This window comes from Acartia tonsa, chromosome 10 (genome assembly GCF_053477335.1).
Source record: "Acartia tonsa isolate MP-2025a chromosome 10, ASM5347733v1, whole genome shotgun sequence".
NCBI classification, from domain to species: Eukaryota; Metazoa; Arthropoda; class Copepoda; order Calanoida; family Acartiidae; genus Acartia; species Acartia tonsa.
Genome location: NC_137269.1, coordinates 30,180,255 through 30,197,196, shown reverse-complemented (window position 1 = coordinate 30,197,196; position 16,942 = coordinate 30,180,255). Strand labels below are relative to the sequence as shown.

Below are 16,942 nucleotides of genomic sequence, written 5' to 3'. Positions count from 1 at the left end.
AAAAAATCTTAAATCTGGGGGAAATTCATCATATAAGAATGATTTTATCCCTAATAACCTATCCTCTCAGTCCAAAGATAAAGCCTATACTCACCGTTTACGCAAATGTGTCAGAACTTCCCCCTCCCCTTAATTAGTAACATTATAAAGTAAATTTTTGTATTTATTCAGTATGAATATCAGGCTTTCTATAACGAAACATTATCATGAAAAAAAAACTTAATTATTGGGGGATTTAAGGGGTTCAATGACAATTCGGGTTTTCCTCTTTAATAAAATTTGTAGTCACCCGGCCCTCCAGTCCACACTTTTTCATTCAGCTTATAAAATCACAGTTTCATCTATTTAAATTGTAGAATGTTTTGGGTGTTTTTCTATTTCTTAAAAAAACCTTATACGATTTTATTTAGGGAACATCTTTTTTGTTCCCTTGTAAAAAATCAAATAAAATAGTTGGGGGGAGGAGGGATGGTGGGTTGGCTACTCCTTATAGGAAAACCCAGACAACAATCAAAAGTAAAATTTAACAATGAAAAACTAATTTAATAAAAAAACTCGCTTTAATATTTCATTTGAATAAAAAGCTAAGTAGAAAAGCACAATAGTTATGTAAAAGTACATAAAAGTTAGTTATAACTATTCACTGTAGTTCCCCTTGTACAACAGTTAAATTTTACTTTTGATAAAAATGATAAATGTGATGACCAAATAATATAATATACATACAATTACAATTACAATAATTACATAGGTAGTAAAAATTACAATTACAATATTCTGAAAGGGATAGATAGGCAAGACAAAATAAAATTAGTACAGTAAATTTGAAATATTAAGTAATTTAAAATTATTATGATTCTTACGTCCAAATTCTTTAATGTTATTTTAAGTGTTATATAAATGGAAAATCAAATGGGGGAGGGAGGAGTCACGTACCAATAATTATACACATAATTGGCTACTTTAAAATCATGTGATATTTCAGTCAATTATACCAAAAAAGGTTTGAAATTTCAAAATAAATTTTATACATGAAAATTTTAAGTGAACAAAATTTTGTATTTGTCTGAATGAAACATAAACTAGACTTTAATCCTCATGGAAACTTTTATTGATACATAATAAAAAAATTCCAAAATACAATGTCAAAATTTTAGAATACTTAATTTACAACATAAATTTTGAGAAAAAAAATCATATACTACTTAACTGGTTTGTTTTTTTACATTTTACTTTGAAGTTTAATACAACAACAAAAATGGAATGACAAGAAAATTTAAGATAAAAAAAATGTAAATATTACTTTAATATTTAAAATTGAATCATATATTTCCTGAAAGATATAATTTTAAACCCTTTGGTAATATTGCTTTTACATTATTAAAAACATTAATACTTAATTTCAATTTAACAACTTCGAATTATAAAAAAAGCGTAGCAGAATTTTTGTAAAAATTTTGTTAATTGTTATCAACTATTTCTATAAAAACAAATAAAAATGTTTCACAATTCTATTAACTAATCTTAAAATTGGTTTTGAAAGTTACACAATTTTCCAAGCATGTCGTACTTTTCACAATTGTGTACATTCTCGGTCTACTTAAGAGTCTGTCATTAATTTATCCTATTATATAAAGTAATAAGCTTTTTTTGTCTGTAGCGAAGGATCTTGCTAACCGCTGAACCGAAATAGGTCTTCTTTACAGAGTAGCTTCTTATATACCCAAGGAAGGTTTTTAACTATTTTGGGGAAGGGTGTGTCCACCGTCCCAAGATAAATCACCCCTAGAAAATCCCCCCCAAAAAATATTCTTTCTCTTTATAGAAATAGAATTGAAAGTGAATGGTAGACTTCCCCTAGAGGCCTCTAGGGGCGTATTTGCTAGTTTATCACAAAGCATTGGACAACTTGAGTTTTCAAAACATATAGGAAACCACATTTTTCTATGAAAACGGTTACAGACAAACGGACAAGCAAATTATAGAATAGCTGTGCCTCTTCTTATTACAGACAAACATATAAATTACCATATACACAACATATAATACAAAACAAGAACTAAAATTGAGCGTAATTAAAAAGAATGAAATTTTCTGAATATCTCAGCTATTCACTGCACACACTGGTAAAAAATTATGAAAAAATGACATTATTTTAGCTACTACATTTATACATACATAATTAAAGTTAGATTAAAAGTCTCAAATTGGATCAAGTTAATTATTAATTTAAATATTTGATCAAATGGGATAGTTCAATAGAGAATATAAAAAAATTCTGAAACTTCAATTTTTTTTGAGTAATACAAAAAAAAATTTAAACAGATTGATGCTATTGATATTCTGTAAAAAAAAACTTTCTTATCACAAAGCATTTTATTATGTTAAAAAAATAACCAAAGTTTGTGCTATCGACATTTTCTACCTAGATTTTACTTAAAAAACCTTTTAGGGACATTATAATATATATATAAATAACACATGAATTTATTTGAACTATCCCTTCAAAACTTGCCTATCTACCTATTTAATTATAGCTGCACATTAGAATAAAGTTCATAATTTTAAAGTCCTGTATAAATTGTGAAATTTTAGAGGGTAAAGTGTGGCTTTAAAAACATTTTAAGTACAATTTTTACAATTCTAATATTATATTATGTAAATTTTAATGTTGTTCTAGCCTCTAGGCCTATCTTTCTTTTGTTTTATTATTAATTAAGCCTCATTATTAAGCGAAATTGAATTGATTTAATATCTAATTAAAAAATGATATTATATTGTTGATTAAAATCAAGTTTTAGAGATTCATAATCTATCTTAAACGTATTTTCGTTTGATTTGGTATTTTTTTTTATCTATCTTTATCTTGGGTTGAAAAAATTAGGTAACATTTGGGTAATGGTAAACTTGTCAATTTAATATTTAAGGAGGAAAATCACGTTCATAAGTAGCGCAATTTTTAGCAATATAATATCAAACTTTTGGCAAGTAAATATAATATCAAAATGTAATAATAGTTTACACTTTTTTAAAATTATTAAAAAATTTTGTGAGCTACTTTGTGATGGACGGGCGTAACGTACATACACATTCTGATTATAGTTATAGAGCAGCGACGCAACTGATATATGTGCCCTGCACATTAATATTCTTCTTATGTCATTATTATTTGCTAATTTTTATTCTTTTTATTATTGCTAATCTTTATTCAAAACAGAAAAAAACTTATTTAATAATATCATTTTAAGAGAATTTAAAGGAATTTTCTTAAGTTATTTTCTTGTTATTCATGTGTCCTGTAAAGATAATTTTTATAACTTATTTTCCTAGATATTTGCAACTGTGTTCTAAATTAAAAGAAAACTAATCATCAACAAGAATAGAAGATTTTTACCACTTAACCTTATGAATCATATTTTCATTATCAAAGCAAAAATGTTAACATGATCATAAAGCTTTTTTTCTCGTTTTAATTAAAGCTAAATTTAGAAAATTTACTATGGCAAAAAAATACCTAGGTATCATTTTTAATGAGGTAAGTGGAAAATTTTTAAAAATCTAATCTAAGCATAATTTCCTTTTTAAAATAAAAATTTATTGATCTTACGGCCACGAAAAACTTAAAAAAAAGAATGGTCTTACGTTGTAAATAAAGATGTTTGCATCGAGCTTCAAATTCATTTGGATGCAAACTGCCAATAAAAATCCTTGAATGCGTTCCTAATTTGTTGGCCACTTTGGGCCTATTACCCTTTTACCACCCAAACAATTGGAAAACGAGTGAATAACTATCTATTTAATCTTGGTTTTCCTGGTTGATATCTACAGGAGGCTGATTGTTCAAGTCTTGCATTGTGCTAGAATTTTGATTCAATTGGTCGTTTTCAAATTCTACAAAATCGTCGAATAGACTGGGCCATGCCTCGGTGTCGTCATAGTGGGACAGATCGTTGCCGACAGCCTCGACAAAATTCAAAAACATGTTCCACGTGTCCCGAGGTATGCCACGGACCTGCAGAAGGTAAATGAGGTTTAATTAAATTAGAACATAGTTTTATTAGTGCTTTTCCCCCCTGTCCAGCAAGCACAAACTCATTCTAACAATTTTATTAATTGAAATGAATTAAATGAAAAGCTTAATCCCCGCGTATGAAGAATGATAATGGCATTATTTTAGTATTATCAATTTGGAAATAAATATTTGCTGAAACAACTTTCTATGCATTTTTTTTAAAAATGAGTTAATGCGGCGGTTATTGTGAATAATAGTGTCATTCTTTTCATAGAAAATAAATGCTGACCTGAGGGTGATTATCTAAAAAGTGAATCCATCGTTTGAGAATGGGTGGTTCTGCCTGGCTGAACACCAGAGCCCACAGGCTGACCGCCATATCAACTGGAAGGATTCTTTGGCCGCTCTGACTATCAAGTCCAAACTGAACAAGTTAATTGGATTTAAGATTGGCAGTTGGCCGCGGAATTTTTGTGGTTAGTTTGTAAAAAACAGATTAATGAAGAACTAGTCTAATATGTCTTCCAATTTTCCATTATTTAAAATAAGAGAAATATTCCGTATTTTTACTATTTTAATAGAAGAAAGAAATAGAGAGGGGTAAGGCGAAAGAAATTTATATAATATGTTGAAAATATGCACCCCTGGATTTTTCCCAAGCAATATATTTTCAAAATCTCAATTTTTAGGTTCTGTAGGTAATTGAACTTGTTCTGCTGTTTTTCGTTGCTTCTATTCGGATATATTAAAATTACATAAAAAATAGGGTTAGAGCAGTTAGCACGAGTTTAAAAAAACAAACAAAAATCTACCTTAAACGTGAATCTGTAGAGGTCTTTGAAAAGTTCAGGATCATTTATTGTTTGTGTCACTATCTCAGGAAGCTTGTTTTGTATACCCTTAACACAAAATTATAAGAAATAAAAATCTTAAAGTATATGTAGATAAAAAAAACATTAGATTAAAATGTAAAAAAGAGAAAGGTAATACTATCTGAAACTGAAGCGACGTTTAGATCAAGTTAAGTACATAGGTAACAAGTATAATTACTGGCAGATAAGGCACAAATGATTTGCATACAAAACTTTTGCACATCGTTAAATAGCAACTGGGGCGTGCAGGAGGACAGTGTCATTTGCATAACTCTAGCAAACTCCGCAACCCCCCCCCCCCTCCTCCCTACATGAATCAATGTTTATTTTACATCACTCTTGACAATAGAAATATAAGAATAGAAGAATATTCTGAACCCTTTTTTCGTTAAATCTAAGAAGGAACATTTCTAGCAGACAAAAGTATTGTTTACTTTCGACTCAAGCTGATGTTGAATCTTAAAAAATGATAGGACTCGCTACTAGATAGTGAGGCAAAATTATTTTTGTGAAAAATCATCCAAAAGCACATTAAAAATCTATAAAAATTAAACAAAATCATATGTCAATAACCCTTCTAAGATTTTATTTAATTCTTGTAAATTTTTTAAATTCGATTTTGGAGGATTTTCACAAAAATAATTTTGCCTCACCAACGAGTAGCCAGCCTAACTTTTTTTAAGAATCCACCTCTGTTTGAAGCTTTCAAATTTAAGACGAAATTTTTGGGCAATTAATTCTGATTCCGCAAAGCTTTCTACTAAGAAAATATACTGTTTACAGCTGACTTTTATCTATGTATGAAATGAAAAAAAAACATGCGTTCGTAACAAAATGTGTACACAATTACAACCAATAAAATTAAATGTATGTACCGAAGCGATTCTCCTATTGGCTCAATTAATTAGACATTACCTCTCTTTCTTATTACCTTTATTCTCTTGACATTAAAACATTATGTACTCTTAGTTATATTTTAGGTAGCTTCAGCTAGGTGTAATTTTTTTTTGTGTACACTTCGCGCACCCACCTTGCAAAACCCTGTGCATGTACTCCCGTAAAAACCTTACCTTTATTGAATCAACATTCATAGCTTTACATCCTTGAATAAATTCTTGTCTAGTAAATCTACACATCACTTCTGCTTCAAATTTCCACGCTAAAACTAAAATAAATAATGATGTTAATTTCTTTAATATATACTTAACTAGTATTCTTTAAGGTTCCACGACAAACGTAAGAGTCCCAAACGTCAGAGTGGAAAAACATCAGAGTGGACAAACGCAAGAGTCCCAAACGTCAGAGTGGGACAAACGTCAGAGTGGACAAACGCAGGATTTTTGGGACAAACGTCAGAGTGGACAAACGCAGGAGTCCCAAAATTTTTTTTTCAATTTTGAATTTTTCTTTAATTTTTGATTTTTTTTTCAATTTTGATTTTTTTTTCAATTTTGAAATTTTTTTCAATTTTCAATTTTTTTTTAAATTTTGAATTTTTTTATCCACCCTTCTTCCCCTTTATTCGGTCCCCTTACTTTTCTTAGTTAGGTTAGGTTAGGTTATAGGCCAGGGGGCCGAGCGCTGCGGCTAGGCAGGCTAGGGGGCCGAGCGCTGCGGCCATAACCATTATTTTGTAGACAGTGGTATAAAAAACTTTCAAAATTGTCATATTATCAAAATAGCGGACACTCCTGCGTTTTACTTAAGCAATGTCCACTCTGACGTTTGTCCACTCCGACGTTTGTCCCACTCTGACGTTTGTCCACTCTGACGTTTGGGACTCTTGCGTTTGGGACTCTTGCGTTTGTCCACTCTGACGTTTGGGACTCTTACGTTTGGGGTAGGACCTTCTTTAAAACATTAGCTTCTGATATTTGAGGCTAGATTCCTCCGACCTTAATTTCTATCCGATGGATCATTACACAATGGAGGGAAATTGGACGTCTATGAATGAAATCAAATGTGATGGTTTGGGCTACTGATTTTTTGAGTAGATTTCTCTAAATATTGATCACGAAATTTTCTTCATTTAGCCTCTATGTATTTCATATTTTTTCTTCATTCTGTACTACGCTACCTTTGTAAGTTTTTATCCTTGTTTCACTTACCTAGCACTTTGAATTCTTCTGGTTTAAGCTGTAAGTCAATACAAAATTGTTCTACGCCTGATCAACAAAATAAAAACCCATTTGAAAATACAAGTATCTTAAATATAAGAGATTAGAAGTATCCCACAAAAATAGGAAATGTATTTATCGTAAATATGTGGGTTTTTACACATCCCTCCCCCTCCACCAAAAAAAACAGATGAGATTTTTCGCGCGCCATTTTGATCCCACCCACCCAAAAAAATTGACTGGGTTATTATTCCTTCAGCAAGTATAGAGTCCTCTGTTGAATCTTTATACTTGTCAAACAAAGATACTATTTTGGTTTCTGATATATGCCGGGATTCTGAAAAAAAACATTCATAAGTATAACTAATTTTTTTATATGGGTACATTTAGAAACTTTTCGTAAACACACAAGAACTAAATATATTCAAAACTGTCTTTAAACGAAAAGTTGCAGTCAATGTTAATTTTTTTTTAGGGACCATTGGACATAGAAGCAAAGATTATAAAAACGAAAGTTTTAAAAAGCATAAATAAAATATAAACATAAATAATTCTACGGTAATTTTAATGGCAAAAGACATGAAAATTTTTATAATAGATAAAAAAGCAGCATTTTTTTTGTTAAGTTAAAAAGTATACAGAAATAAAAGAAGACTTACCACTATTATTTCTATTTAAAGTTCCTGAAAGCTTCAAAGCTAAGCTCTTTTTTTCTTTTTCCATTTTACCGCCAGATTCTACATATGACACTCATAGAATTTAGTTTCTAACAAGCTTGTTGCTGAATTTAAGTTTATGTAGAGGACTGAGAGTCTGAGATATAGCAAACTAAATTGAATTGTTTTTAGTTATTATCTCCACAATTACCAAGCATTGATATCTGGTGGATACCTCAAAAGTAAATATTAAATTTTTTTAGGAACTATGCTGTTACAGGGTTGTTAGGTAAAACAATTTCCATTCCCATTCCCCCCGAGAAAATAGAGTTGTGAGTAGGGTATCTCATCCCCTCCGACAGATATCGCTTTTGGAAAAAAATAAGAAGATCGAAGATTTTGGGTTAACCCAGCTAGTTTATCATACTTTGCTAAAATTACAAAATTCTTGAGTGTCCCTTTGTTGCTATTTGTGTTTGTGTTATGTGTATTGGATGTGCCAGACAAAATTGCAGATCCTGGTAAACTTTCACTCTTTACCACTACAGACAGCCCGCTGGCTTGCAGAGGTACCTGGACATAAAAAAAGATTAGCATATAAATTAAATCGTGCACAATTATATCAAATAGAGGGGAAACTACATTAAAAAAACATAATTATAACACACTTTTGTACAGAAAGGACCATTGAAGATTGACAAGGATTAGGTATAACTGAATCGAAATATATTCCCACATTTGAGCTATGTGTTTTTGTGTATAGTATCTTTTCAACGCTAGCACCGAGTATTTGTACGTTAATATTACAGGACAAAAAAGATGAAAAAAATAAGATATACTTCAAAAAAGAAAATATCCTAAAAGCCAGACAAATATGGTTATCATTTGACGAACCGGTTTTTATTTATTTTTAGGAAGGGCAGGTCAGCTAGCCCAACAGAATGAGAAAGAACACCCCAAACAACAACAAAAAGAGATTTAGGTTTGACATAATGCTAATATCAAGGAAGGAACCCGACATCTTTCAAAGTAAACGCGAGTGATCTGAACATTTCGCTAATTCGTGAGTTAAAAGTTGAATCACCTGAACTATATCGTCATTTGATTCTAGCTGGGCCTGCAGCAACACTTCGTTCTGCCCATCTGGATCACAAACTAAACAATTTTATTTTTACTGCAAAGAAAAGTACCTAGGTACAAGTTTTTAAAACGAAAAAAATAAACAAATAGGTATTATAAAAGAAGAATACGATAGTTTCAACCTCATTTCGGTACAATAGTTACCAATTTAAAGTACAAATAGACAAAAATTACTTTTAGGATATAGTTCTGACGTTGATTTAAACAACTATCTTGGTAAAATATCTTTTAAAAGACTAAGGTGGCTAGGACATGTGTTCAGAATGCAGCCCTCAGATGAAAACAGAGACTGAGGCAGCCAATTTTGACCTGAGGTGGATTCTTAAAAAAAATTTGCCCCACTGGAGGCGGAGGCGGAGCACGGAAGAGAACCTATAAGCTAGAATGGTGATGGGGAGAGGCTGAGACAAATTATAAGAAATGGACATATTTGAGGAAACGAGATAGCCAAATAGAGAGACTTGTTGTGAAGCTATGACCGGGAAGTGCGGATATGCTACTTATTTAAGTAACCAAGCCACAAAAATAGATACAAAATTGGCCGAGGACAACCAAGCTTTTTATTAAAGGGGGTATAATGAGGGGTTTCATGCAGTAATTCATTTTCTTGGCTAAATAATTTGTGTTGGTTTTAAGAAGGCACCTCTGCTTCCACTATTCAACAAAAATAAACCTTACCTTTTATATCAGTATCTGAGAATCTTCTCGAAGGCCTTTTTGCATCTAGTAAACTTTTGCAGGGATAGCAGATGGAGCAGAAATTGCCCATTCTGTAACAGTTGTATTTATCAGTATAAAGAAAGGTAAAATAGATACCTAGGTACTATATGTCAGGGGCGCTTGAATTGTACATAAAAGGAATTATTTTCTTAATCTGATGTTTTTTATCTAACCAGTAGTACTTCATTTTAAAGTAATATCCATATATAGCGCAACCATAACAAAATTTGCAAAGAAATCGATTATACTGATAAAATACAATCCTGTGACTAGGGAAAAGGTTAGGATCAGACTCCTAAAATCCACATTAAGTTGCTTGCAATCAAATCTGCAAGCTAGAAATACTTTTTCTTCTGATTCCCAGCTTTATCTTGTATTTTTGAGGTGATATCAGCCATTAAACAGGTCTCACTGAGGCTTTAAAAGCCTACTTGTTATATTTTTCTATTTTTCACTATTTATTGTCTTTATTCTTTTAGTATAATTATCAGCTCTGTTAAGTTCCTGTAATAAAAAAAAATAATAAGAGTTAGATGTAGATTTTAAAGTATAATATCAGTTTGCTTTTTGTATTCGAACAAAGAAAACTTTTAAATCAAATGTCCAATTATATGTAAAGTAGTAAGGTCTCTTTTTGTCTGAAAATCTCAGAAATTGCTGGTCAAAATTGGGTTTACTTCTCAGATAAGCTTTACAAACATCGTTGGGTGGTTTTAAGCTATTTTTCTGGCTTTTCCCTCCTCATCTAGAGGCTATACTATATTAAGTAACAAACTTACCTTTGAAATTATGGTTAAATATAGGACATAAAGCAAAGTTGTTTATCTATCTATTTCACATTTTATTATTTTCTGAAACCTTCAGAATATATATTCTTTAAAAACTAAAAATTCTATGATTGAATTTGTAATAAACTTTCTAACACAAAAAAAAGTTTTCTTATACCTACAATTTGTTTTAATTTACATTTTCTATAATTAAGTAGTATCTTTTACAGAAAACTTTAAAAACTAATATTTTTCATTATAAAATATCTATTTCACGCAACTTTCTAACAGAAAAGGCCCTTAAAAGGCCTTAACTATGAAAAAATTTCTAATTTTCTTTCTTGCCAAAGTTTGAGGGATTGAAAACAAATATCAGCTGATTAGAACTTGGGCTGGTGTCAAAGAAACGGTCAAAAACTACATTTACATTTTATTCCCAGGGAAAATAGTTACATTTCTGGTAAAAATGGCATGTAGGTAGAAATTAATTTTTATCACAATAATAGACATTTTGTTCACTTGAATAAGATAATGATATATTATGCTATTAAAATTTCTTTTTAAATTCAACAAAAAGTACTTTTTCGATATGTTTAATGATTTAGAAAAAAATTATCATACGGCAACTCTTTCAAAAATTTACTTCATAGTTAGGTTCTATTTAAAAAACATTTTTTGAACTAAACTTTTTATCCACTAAAAAAGATTTTTATTGTGTGTCTGTCTATTGATATATTTCTATACGTCTGAACCGATCGAGTTCTCCATTTCAGGAGAGCTTTATATTGAACATAAGAAAAAAATTTGAAGGAATTTAAAGATTATGTGTTGGCATCTAATTTTGGATAATAGCTAGATCCAGCCAACGGTATAATGTTCCTGGGAACGATTATCTCAAAAAAAACATGAACTTTAGAACTCTGAACTAAAAATAATCAGAATATACATTGCAATACTGAACAGTTATCTCGCAGCAATTCATAAATGCGCGAAAAGACTTTTTTACCAGTGTTTTCTTTAGTCAAACTTTCCTTGTGCATGATTTCTTTGTTCTTACATCTTAACATGCCGCTTATAACCATGTACGTTTAGCTGTTAAAAGGACTCTCCACAGAAAAATCAACTTTGGATTTTTGAAAATCTAACCTGAAATTATTATTCTCTGTTCAATTTTAAGCATTTTTTGTTTTTGTGGCATCGCGATCGAAGCCCTTTGAAATTTTTTACCTCCTTTAAGTGAATCCTCCTGCCATTCAATTTGTGCTGCTTTAGTGATTTTTAGCTTCTATGTTGCCGCATTCATCGCCCTTCTCCGCCGCTACTCCGTTATTTATTGCTGTATGTCGCGGTTCAATACATGCTCCCCTCTCCCTTGTTCAGAAATTAAATGGAGGCTGGGGGTGTTGTGTATAGCAACGTACGCAATGTATAGCGGAGTAGCGGCGGAGAAGGGCGATGAATGCGGCAACTGCGGCAAAAGATGGTTATATTTGGCGGAGGCGAACACAAACTGGAGGCGGCAGGATTGTCCAGTCAAGGATCAGAGGATAAATCATAGAGCGGCCGGTTGCAATGGAGCAAATGTTCTTTAGCGGCAAACATATATTGAGTGGAGAAAAGTGTAGTATATATTGTTATAGCGGCAGTACAAATAGGCGGCGGACAAAATTTTCAAAGGGCTTCGCCCAGTAACATGTTTTTGAAAAATGTCACAACTTTTTACGATGTTAACGTTTGTGACATGTCACAATGTCACACACCTAAACTTGTGACTGGTCACACACTTTATATAGTGAGTTTGTCATCAAAAATGTGACATGTCACAAGATTTTTGAGTGACATATCACAAAGTATTGTGTGACTTGTCACAAAGAATGTGTGTGACTTGTCACATAGAATGTATGAATGTCTCAGAATATGTGACTTGTCACAAAGAATGTTTGTGACTTGTCACATGGAATGTATGAATGTCTCAGAATATGTGACTTGTCACAAAGTATTGTGTGACTTGTCACAAAGAATGTTTGTGACTTGTCACATTGAATGTATGAATGTCTCAGAATATGTGACTTGTCACAAAGTATTGTGTGACTTGTCACCAAGTATGTGTGTGACTTGTCACAATTTTTTATTAACATGAATTATAAGTGACACGTCACAAGTGACATGTCACAATGGTACTACAGAAATAAAAAGGTAATAAAAAAATAGATTTATTCATAAATATTAACTTCTTAATAATCACACCATTTGACAAAACTTAATAATCACAGCATTTGATAATAGTTATTTCTCGCATCATATTATAAACAGCTTTCCGCGCATATAGAATATACAATTATAAGATTAAAACCAGTTTTTTTTAGCCCCGAGGTACCGAAGGCACGGGCTAAAAAAACTGTTTTATCTCATGATTGTACATTTTTATATTCGTAGAAAGCTGGATATAATTCGATGCTAGACATAGTTTTTTGGTATGGATGAGAACCGGTTCCTATCCACCGGATTCGAATGAATACGAGAAAACATATTTAAAGTTTGATACTATTGAAAGAAGTTTTCCCGTCTAATGCTTGCCGACCAAACAAACTATTTTGATACTTATTTTATGTTAAGTTAATTAAGGATTAAAGACTCCCCCCCCCCTCAATACTTTTGTTGTTTTAATTTGTGGTTGGTTTGTCGCCAAGCATTATAGTGAAAACCACTGCAATTTATTTATGTTAATAAGTTCAACTCTTGCAAAACAAAAAGTTCTAATGCTAAAAATTACTCTCCCAAAAAAAGGAATGCAGGATATACTTTAATTAACGATGGAGGTCAGTTACAATAAGGCTTCGAAATCAACGGCATACTTTCTTCTACAGTATCCCTGAAAAAGAAAACTTTATTATTAAGATTACTCTTAACATTCAAGTATTATTATGACCATAATTCACGAATTTATGTTTATTCTTATGATTATTAAACATGATATTAGTCAATTTTAAAGCAAAATTACTCTATAATTTGAATGCCAGTAGATTAGATTAGATTAGTATGTCGTAAACCTTGTACATATTTTTTTTTAACATCTTATCTGCTATTAAAGATACAGATATAGAATTACCTGTTCTTTTGCATTGAAAAAAGTCCTTTGTGATTCAGTTTTCTTTGAAATTATGTGGAATATCGGATCTTATTCTTTTATACAGGTTTCAAATCCCTATTATTTTTTTATGAATTCATAAAATAAACATTCTTAGGTTATTTCCTTTGTTCGACATGCTAGTATTAATTCAACATTACATATTGTCATGTATCTAACATAGCAAACATAGGAAACTTTTTTTAGTTAAGTTAGAATAAGTCAAGACTCAAACAAGGGGGGGGGGGTGAAGACTTCAATAGGATGTGTCTTCTATCATAGGTTTTTTTTTATATTTGCCTTTCTATATTTTAATTGCTTTTGAGACTTAAAAAACAATAATTTGATATGAATTCTTTCCTTAGCATACAAAGCAGCCTGTGCGCTGATAAATGACTGTTACCATCCAGCTTCAGAGGCTGCAAGTTTGCCCTCAGCAGTTACGACATCCTTAATAAAAATATATTATTAACGTATTATTAAAACGAAGCTACTGTATAAAAAGGATCTATCTGTCCATCTTGTAGAAGTATTTTATTTCTATTAGGTACATAGACTTTATTTTGTAAGTTTATTTAGGTATTTAATGAATAGTCCTCTGCTGTTTGATTACATTCATAATTTTTTTATTTGAGGTAGCACACACTATTAAGGACATTCCCATTTGATTTCTAAACGTTTTTTTTGCATAATTTTTTTCTCGTCAATAGATTTTATTCAACACAACTTTGCCGTATTAATATGAAAATTAGTCATTGCTGTGCTTCTTAGGAAACTTTTATAAATAAAATGTATTCGAAATCTTTTTAGTACTAACAAAAAAGACATAAAATGAACAAACCTGAATTTATTTTGCACTGACTCCAAGCTGTAGAAATGAGACAATCGCATCCATTGACATTCTTTGATGACTTTAAAAGCTGCATTGTAGATTCGTCTGTCTCGCTGCTTGTGTGGAAAATTTTGTAGTAAATTCACAGCCTGTATATTGTATTTTCAATATTGTTATAGTATCAATACCTTGTGAGCAAGTACATATTAACGTTTTTAAAAGCGAAGCTTTTCTATAATTAGGGTCGGTCCGTCTGTCCGTCTTTCCATATGTCCGACCGTCACGGATAGCTTTTTTCGTTAATTTAGACATGTTAGAATTGTCCTATCGATTTCAATTTTTGCATGGTGATTCCTGTCGTAGTTCGGTACCATTTAGAAACCGTAGCAACTCTATAATCATCACCAAAATGTCCGTACGTCCATTTTAAAAATGTTGATTTTTTTACTTTTTTAAATAGCTTTTTCCGTTAATTTAGGCATGTTAGAATTGTCCTATCAATTTCAAATTTTGCATGGTGATTCCTGTAATAGTTAGGTACGAGTTAGAAAGCGTAGCAACTCTATAACCATTACCAGAATGTCCGTACGTCCATTTTAAACATGTTGATTTTATTTACATTTTTAACAACAAAGTTGTATGTGACCTAATTATCCGATTGGTCTGATTTTTGGTATACTGATTCCTGGGACAACAAAGTACAATATTATACCTAAGCGAAGCAACTCTATAATTAAGTCCTAAAAATGTAAGTATGTCCATAAGCATTATCCTGTATCAAGCAGTTTTTCAACAAATTTACTTATGATTTTGCTTTGACTCTTATACATTCGCATTCTGATTATTCAGTTCTGACATTATACAAGTGTTAATGTCCGTTTGTCCTACCATTTCAGAGCTTCGCTTTTATGGATGTTGTCATCCTTGTTTATAATCAATTATATGGCAAGAAAATTCATGGATACGTTTTCCTATAGGTATATTTACATAAGATCTCTATTTCATTAAGCACCCTAATTTGTTTTAACTATCTAAAACATTACAAGTTTTGTTATATAATGCCAATAAGGTAAAAAATATTGATATTGCGTATCCCTGCAATTTGTTTCATGTGTTGTAAAGATTTGTTGAAAACAGATTCTGCTCGTCAATACTTCTTCAATTTCTGTAAACCGAGGCCTAGAAAATAATGAATTTTAATTTTGTAGTTAAGCTACTCAATACAGCTGACTTTGTTATGTGCATATCTTAAGGTCTTAAGTTACTCTGTCGTATTGCGAATAAAGCAACTGTTAGTACAATTGCAAAATTTTCAGGGATTTTAAGGGATAAGACTTTTAAAAAAGAATTTTTACGACTTTTGTTAGTTGGTTGACTGTCTATTATTAATAGGGATCTTAAGGGATAAGATAAATTGTTACATACCCCAATAACGACAAACAAAATATAATTATTTGAAAAACTTAAAATACTACTAGTTTCAAACCAACCAATAAAATTCAATAAAAGTACCCAAAGTATTTGATCCAACGAATGTGATTATAAAACTTTTAGTACAAATAATATGTATCCCTCTCCTCTGTGAGGTATTTGCTTAAAGAGTACATATAAACAATGTTACTTTTTTTTATACCTGAGCAAATTGAAGTCATATCTTTTTATGGATTTTTAATTTAATAGGTACACTATGAAGATTTTTTATAATTTTACTTTATTTATTTAAAAAGTGAAAGATACCTAAAATCTCATCCTTAATCATAAGACCTATAAATTTGAAAAACGTATGTAAATTGTTTCATTTTAAATGACCACGGAGCTAGTTACATTAATGTTTTTTTCAAAATGTCACGAAGAAAAAAAACTTGCCTATTAATTTATACAAATGATTGTTTACTAGGCATTTTCAAAGCTTCAACTACTGCTGTCAATTAACTGAAAAGCTTTTGTAAAACTTGCTTTAAACTCTGATATAAATCCTGCATTCTTGATTCTGAAATTTGGAAAAATATGTGCTTTAAAAGAAAAGCAGCTTGTTTTCTTTACTTTAACGAGAAAAAAAATATTTAGGTATAGAAATTAATTATGTAAAAATGTAAATAGACTAAATAATACCACAAACTTAAAACTTTTATTGTTAAAATAATGTAATTTAAAATTTTACAAAATTAAAGTTTGCAATTTCTGTTAAATTTGAATCCTGGTGTGCAACAGAATGCCGCGGAACATGATACAACAGAGTTACCGCATTTACATTTATTTAAATCTCCACATTTAAACAAAATTTAATTGTTAACCACTAAATTCGACGCAAAGTTTATTTTTTTCTGATTATATGAATTCTAATACAAAGCTTTGATTCATAAAAAAAGCTTTGATGATAAAATTTAATAAATATTTAAAAATGACTCAATTTTATTATCATTTCAGGGTTACCGCATAATATTTTTTTATATTTGAAATAACGATTAGGAGATAAAAAAAAATTGAGGTATTTATTTTTAGTTTTTATAAACCATAATTTTTATAAACTAAGATCAAGTAATCAAAAAAAGAAAAGGATTTCAAAGTATTTTTTTCTTAGTTCTATTTGGTGAATTGGTATGAATAACTTTTTTGTGAAATGTCACAAAAATTCTAAAATTATAAAACTAGTGACATGTCACAAATAATTTTTTAAATTGTAAAAACTAGTGACATAT

General features: G+C 30.5%; 1 protein-coding gene across 3 annotated transcripts; it reads right to left on the bottom strand.

Annotated features, from left to right (window-relative positions):
• Positions 1–150: 150 nt before the first annotated feature.
• Positions 151–10,638, bottom strand: SCCRO3 (defective in cullin neddylation 1 domain containing SCCRO3). 3 transcript variants are annotated; one of them, XR_013883129.1, is made up of 13 exons: positions 10,297–10,638; positions 9,785–10,021; positions 9,476–9,571; positions 8,742–8,812; positions 8,118–8,230; positions 7,661–7,740; positions 7,257–7,338; positions 6,993–7,051; positions 5,955–6,049; positions 4,825–4,911; positions 4,302–4,436; positions 2,029–4,012; positions 151–1,624 (listed from the first exon to the last, which is right to left on the bottom strand). XR_013883129.1 is itself a non-coding variant. In XM_080174223.1 (13 exons), the coding sequence occupies exons 3-12, from the start codon at positions 9,564–9,566 to the stop codon at positions 3,797–3,799; spliced, it is 1,029 nt and encodes a 342-aa protein (XP_080030349.1). In that variant the 5' UTR covers positions 9,567–9,571; positions 9,785–10,021; positions 10,297–10,638; the 3' UTR covers positions 151–2,572; positions 3,751–3,796. The 3 variants fall into 3 exon arrangements, 2 of the variants coding, with proteins under 2 accessions (XP_080030349.1, XP_080030348.1); XM_080174223.1 differs by having other exon boundaries at positions 151–2,572; positions 3,751–4,012; XM_080174222.1 differs by having other exon boundaries at positions 151–4,012.
• Between the last annotated feature and the right edge of the window lie 6,304 nt (positions 10,639–16,942).